This window comes from Drosophila innubila (genome assembly GCF_004354385.1).
Source record: "Drosophila innubila isolate TH190305 chromosome 3R unlocalized genomic scaffold, UK_Dinn_1.0 2_E_3R, whole genome shotgun sequence".
Classification (NCBI taxonomy): Eukaryota; Metazoa; Arthropoda; class Insecta; order Diptera; family Drosophilidae; genus Drosophila; species Drosophila innubila.
In genome coordinates, this window is record NW_022995380.1 from 14,433,883 (window position 1) to 14,440,141 (window position 6,259).

At 37.6% G+C, this 6,259-nt stretch overlaps 1 protein-coding gene across 1 annotated transcript; it reads left to right on the plus strand.

Moving 5' to 3' along the window:
• The first annotated feature begins 5,225 nt into the window (after window positions 1-5,225).
• Window positions 5,226-5,954, plus strand: LOC117791267. Its single transcript, XM_034630975.1, has 2 exons — window positions 5,226-5,353; window positions 5,417-5,954. The coding sequence occupies exons 1-2, from the start codon at window positions 5,266-5,268 to the stop codon at window positions 5,851-5,853; spliced, it is 525 nt and encodes a 174-aa protein (XP_034486866.1). The 5' UTR covers window positions 5,226-5,265; the 3' UTR covers window positions 5,854-5,954.
• Window positions 5,955-6,259: the final 305 nt, after the last annotated feature.

Sequence of the window (6,259 nt, forward strand, 5' to 3'; positions counted from 1 at the left end):
TTCATTCTGACGAGTATTTATTGCCGTTAACTTTTGGCTTGTTGATGTAGTTGTACAACAAATATGAAATTGAGTCTATTGCCAATTAGCAGTTGCACTTAATGCAACTTAAAGTTTAGAATATTGCAACTAAAACAATTTGATACAAACTGGTTTGTGTTGCCTCCAATATCAGTTCTAACCTGCTGGTGCTGTGCAAAGCCTTCAAATTAAAATCTAACTCATAACTGACCACAACAACCAACGCCACCACAAACGTTGACTCCACAGCGACAACCACAAAAACAACAACAGCACGTGGCACGCCTTACCTTAGATACCTGGCTGGTAGTTGGGGAAGTGCCACTTGAAGCCACGTGTACATGTTTCTGGCTGCCTGTGCGCCCTGCCCAGAGGTTCAATTGAAGTTGCTGCTCCTGCTCGCCTGCTGTGGCTGCTACGGCGTGTGGAGCTGTTCACTGGATGGGAAATTCATGGCCACTTAAATACTATAAAATAGACCAAACGGCCGGTACTAAAATCCAAAAGTTGCGCCACGCTCCCAAACTTTACCATAGCTTTCGTCTGTTCTCTATACTTTTGCCAAACATTCACGTACACACAGACACCTTGTGCGCTTTTATGGTTCATCATTTTTTGGGTCAGTCATAAAAAGCATCAAAGTTAAAGTTGAACTTTTTTCGACTTTCTTTCGAGCGGTAAATCAGTTTTTATTATGCATAAATTAAAAATGTTCAATTAAAAGGGTTACGAGAGGAAAGTTACAGGGGAGAAAGAATCTAGATTTTGTGGTAAAAACGGCTCTGTTGTTTTCGCCATTAACTAAAAGTTTAATTAAACAAATCGATGCCCAAGGTAAGTTCGCTTTAGTCTCGAAGTGAGGGATCATTTAACGAGTTCATTTAAAATTGTTGTGATGCACGTGTCGTATACGTAACATGTACCTATATTGAAGGCAGCTGCAGTGACATGATTATTAAATGTACATGCAATTATTTATGCATTTGTTGCAAATTAATGAATAATTATTGTACATTTTTAATGTAATGTAAATAAAATAAAGCGTTGCATTTCAATTGCACCCGTTTTGTTTAAGTTTTGTTTTTGTTTTTGATCACAACAATTGAGTGCAACAATTGATATATTCGTGAAACATATTCATTATTAATTTGGGCATGTTGTCCAACTGCAGAAATTTATTGCATTTTCGCATGCTATTGTTTTTGTGGTTTCATTTCTGTTTATTAAATGGCAAATGTGTGAAGTATAAATATTGATGTTGTTTATTTATTAACAAGAGTGTTATCTGAAAAAAGGCAGGGCAACAACGTTTTATTAATTTTTCAATGTAATAAAATCCCTCGAGGCATGCAAAATGCCAAAGAATTGTTAACAGGTTGGTGTAAATGACAAGTGCATTTTAATACTTAACACACAAACTGTAATATAAATATATTTTGTATATAACAAGAATTTGCGGTGGATTATCCCATAACTTTAGCTATAGTGAAAGGTATTCGAGCAATTCTATTTTACATATCTCTTTCACGACTTTATCAGACCCAGTTGTTAACAGCTGTTATTGAAAGGGTATATAAATGCTGTTAAAAACTGAAATGAGTGATAATGGCTCAGCACTTTGTGAAGAAATAATTATTTAATTACCGACCAGAAATTATTGCGTTATATCTGTCAATATAATATTTATTTATTTTAAGTAGCGTTATTTGTTAAAATCAGCGAGGTGTGAATGGATTCATATTTAAGACATATTTATTAAAAGAAAACTTACTATTTGAAAACTATTCGACGTCAAAGTTTAAGTTTAGCTTGTTTGTTTGAAAGTCAAAACTCAGTCGAAATTTCAAAAGTTTTGACACTTTTATGACAACAAGAAACTAAACAACAACAACAACAACCAGTCTAGAGTACAAAGCGAAAGGCAGCGTGTGACAGTCAAACGCATGTCCCAAGGCGATAAAAATCAATTTCCCTATGCAGACAAGCAAACAACTGCAATGACAACAGCGACAACTTGACAGAGAGGCTCTAGGGGAGAGAAGCTGAAAAATTAAGAGACACATGCCAAGGCGCACGCAAAGTGCAGCGAGGCGAGTACTACGACAACGACATGACAGTAGGCGACAGGAGACGGCAGACAGGAGACTGGAGACAGGAGACTGGAGACAGGAGACAAGAGACAGGCAACAGGAGCCAAAGGAGTGCCAACAACAGCAGCGACTGCAGTAGGAGGAGGTGGTGCAGGAACCTTACCTAAAGGAATGCAATGCAAACAGATTTAAATGCATTTGAGGATGCTCTGATTTGATTTCGATATCCTTGCTCCTCTTCTTGCTCCTACTCGTACTGCTGTTGACTTTCAATTTCTGTTTGCGCGCAGATTTCTGATTATAATTCCAGTGTTGACGCGATGCTGTTGGCGCCATCGAACACTTCTTGCTGCATTTTTAGCATCATCAATCTTTTTTTTATTTTTCTTTGGAAATGCGAAAGTTTTCGATTTAAATTTGGCAAAAAATAGTTGGCTGCAACTGAGGTGTTGTCCTTGAAAGTCGACAGCCTTCGATTGATTCATGTTGAGCCCGGCTGTGCTGATTACAATTTTCGTCCAATGCGGCGTATACGTAATGTGGCCCTGCCGCGTTTCTTAAACATCTTAATGCATATTCTGTCATGCCACGAACTGTGTCACAGGTAAAAAAAGGAACCCTGTTAATTTTCGCCCGTGCATGCAATAAAGCAACGCAGGCACCGTCACGTGCGCATTTAAGTTTCAAGTTACAACGGCAACGTGCACACACACACACACACACACACACACACACACACAGAGCTAGTTAGCGCATGTCAGCGTAAATTTAACACACAACGAAACCTGACGCCGCATACAAACTAAGCGAGGAGTAGAAGACTGACTACGGATTCAACTCTCCAACTCCCTCCTCCCTTTTATATCACTATCTCTGCTTGCCTCTTTCTCTGTGTTTTTCTCCTACTGGCAGCACACATTCTGTGGTTTATTTTTCAGCTCGCGAGTGCAATAAAAAGATATATGTTACCTAGGCGAAAAAGGAAGTCGAGGCAAGTTTTTGGCATCCACATTGCGTTGTGGCATAACTAACTGAGGCAGCTTCAACAACGGTAACTGCAAATGCGACGGCTGCGCCGACTGTGTGGCATAAGCAGCGCTGCATAATCAGCAAACGCAACTACGACTGCTGCAAAGGCGACAACGACAACGACAACGACAATGACAACGACACCAACAGCACCAACACCAACAACAACAACAGCAACAACGACAGCGACAGCGACTACATTTATCGTATGAAATGCACGTGCCAAGCGTTTGCCAGAGTTACTTCCGTTACGGCACGAGCTGGATGCTCGATAAGTCAACTAGAGTTGAGATATATTCTAGCACTGGGTGCTAGAACAATACTGCAACTTTTATATATTTATTTATTCATTTCAATATAAAAATATTTAAATAAATAGCTCATATTTATTTGAGTTATTTGGGGAAAGTTCAGTATGTATATTCCAAATATCATATAATATATAATATATATTATAATATATCAAAGAAACTTTAGTCATTATCAAAATGTTATGTTACTACGCTGCTGAGTTGTCCATTATAAAATTTATATAATAATATAGAAAGCTTTAAAAATTCGTCAAGATTTGTATCTTTGTGTGTCCTTATTTTCTTATCATTAAATGTTCTCTTCCCATGTTATTCTCATACCACCCTCGCATGGCATCCACACATATTCAAGTGTGATTTTAAGTCAGTGTTGCTACAGTTGCCAATGCATAATTAGTAGAGCATTTAATGTATATTTTAATGCATTAGCTAATGCAATTCCTTGCGAGTTGAGTTCTGCTATGAATGTTTAGATAAGTACCAGGAAATCGAGGCAGAGTTTCTTACGAGTGCGAGTACTACAAATAAGCATATACATAGTTGTTAGACGTGTTGGATAGTAGTTCTGACTGATTGCGCAAATACATATAGTAGTATATGCGAGCACTCGCAATCGGTGACAACAGACGGTGGCAAGTAAATGCTGCATAAACTTTCTTTTACACACAAATTGCATTCTGCTGTCATGGAAGTTTCTGCACCTTCAACCGAATGCCGTTCGAGTGGCAATACGTTGTTGTTGTGCCTTGAGCTGCTTAAGTGCCATGCATTGAGTTGTTTTCCTTTCACCCTCAGTGCCTCGTCTTCTCACACACCCAACAGCCTTTATTCACTTTAGAAAATCGATGCCTTGAGCGCATTGTTTTTGCAGCCGCACTTCAACTTGAAATTGTTTTGATAAACTAGCTGGCTATGCAAAGCAGCAAATGCTACAAGATGTTGCCAACAAAAAACAAGTGGGCAAATAGAAACTAAAGGAAACCCACGACGAACTTTAAGCCAAATGCCAGTCAGCTGCAACAACAGCAACATTTGCAGGCAACACTTGTCAAAACGGTTGAAAAACAAGCACACAAAAATAAACAAAATACGAGTACTCAAAAATACCCAAAAAATGTTGATCTTAAAATGCGCTTTCTTGTAAAATGTGTGAGATACATTTTGACTGTTTTGATGATTATTATCACTCAAATTCTTGAATTTTTGGGAATATCTTAAAGTTTAAATTTGTTCCGAAATAAATTTTATATTTACAGCAATTTAATTGACTTCAATTCAGTATTGAAATTTAAGCTTCTCATATAATAGATCTTTTATTTTATCAAATGTTTTGGAGATTTTTTTAGGTAAAGAAAAACACTAACCTTTGGGTTTCTAAATTTGAGAATATGCTACAAAGTTATTCATAGAAATTCTTCAGGAAATTGACAAAGCCAATGTTTTGATTGCTAAAGTGAATGTTTCTTTTGTTAGGGTATAGTAAATACTGAAGACTTGTTGAAAAACTTGTGACATTCGTGCAATGGATAATGGACAACTGTCGAAAAACAAGTGGAATGAAATTGGTAAAACAATTGTCAATGCGTCAATTCAAATGGATTTAGTTTAGTTTGCCTGACAACAACAAGAAAATAAAATTCACAAGCGTTGCAAATTGTTGTTTTGACGAAACTTGCAACAAATTTGATCTGAGGCAAACTTTGAAACACGAAGGAAAAATAGAATGTAAGTAGCCTTTGAAATACTCAGCCAACATTTACGAGTACTCAAACAGCTCGCAAACTTGAAGAAATAGTATCTAAATCGAGCTCACGATGAAACTGAATGTGAATTGTAAACTGAAACTGACACAGAAACTGAAACTGATGCTGTGCATTTGGTGGGTGAGCAACAATTGTCTGGGTAAGTGGAGAACAATGAACAGGTCCAAGTTAGCTCAATAGTTTGATGCTTGACACTCAACAGTATTGGAGATATGCGCTCATTGCCTTAGGGAAACACCGAGGGCAACGGAGGTAGCATCGACTAGCAGTACACTCCACATGTGGCAGCCGCGGTATCCCACTGGCTCTGAGTCTGACACTGGCAGCTGCAATCGACCAACAACTTTGAGGCTGGCAGCTGACAGCAATGTGGCAACGTCCCAGCTCAATGACAATGCAACAACCCAGACAGCCGCATCTCCCGTGGTGACTCTGGCCAATTACGTCTATCAATGTGCCGCCAAGCGTGAGTCATCTCCATCTAAGCCAAGTACCATCAGCAGCAGCAGCAGCAGCAGCAACAGCATTGATTTGGGCATGTCCATTAACGAATTTCAACTGCAGCCATTGCGTCACCAGCAACAGATGACTGTACCAGCAATTGTCTTACAATTGGCTAAGAGTTGGGAGTTTAAGTAGACTTCAATCATAATATTTTCTTAATATTTATATTTTATAAATGTGGTTAATGTTAAAGACATATTCAATCGCAACCAAATAATCTGATTGATTAACTGACAATTTTTTAAAGCTTTTTTTTTAACATTAAATCAAATATCTAAATTACTTCTTTCATAGTTCAGTTAAATGGTTACTAAGAGATGCGTTGATTCGACATTAATTGGGAATTTTTATATAAAATATACATTATTAAATGATTTTAGATAATTCCATATTTAGATGGGAAATGTGAGATTAAAAATTTAACTACATAAAATGTAAATTATATGTGATTTTACTTAAACTTTCTTATGCTTCGGTCTTTTAGAATTTCTATAGTGACGGACTACGCGTCTTATCGGTCTTTTTTTTAATGAACAGCAAA

Coding starts and splice junctions, on each gene's coding strand:
- LOC117791267 (XM_034630975.1), top strand. CDS start 5,266: ATGAAACTGAATGTGAATTGTAAACTGAAACTGACACAGAAACTGAAA. Junction 5,354..5,416: donor GGTGAGCAACAATTGTCTGG/GTAAGTGGAGAA, acceptor GACACTCAACAG/TATTGGAGATATGCGCTCAT.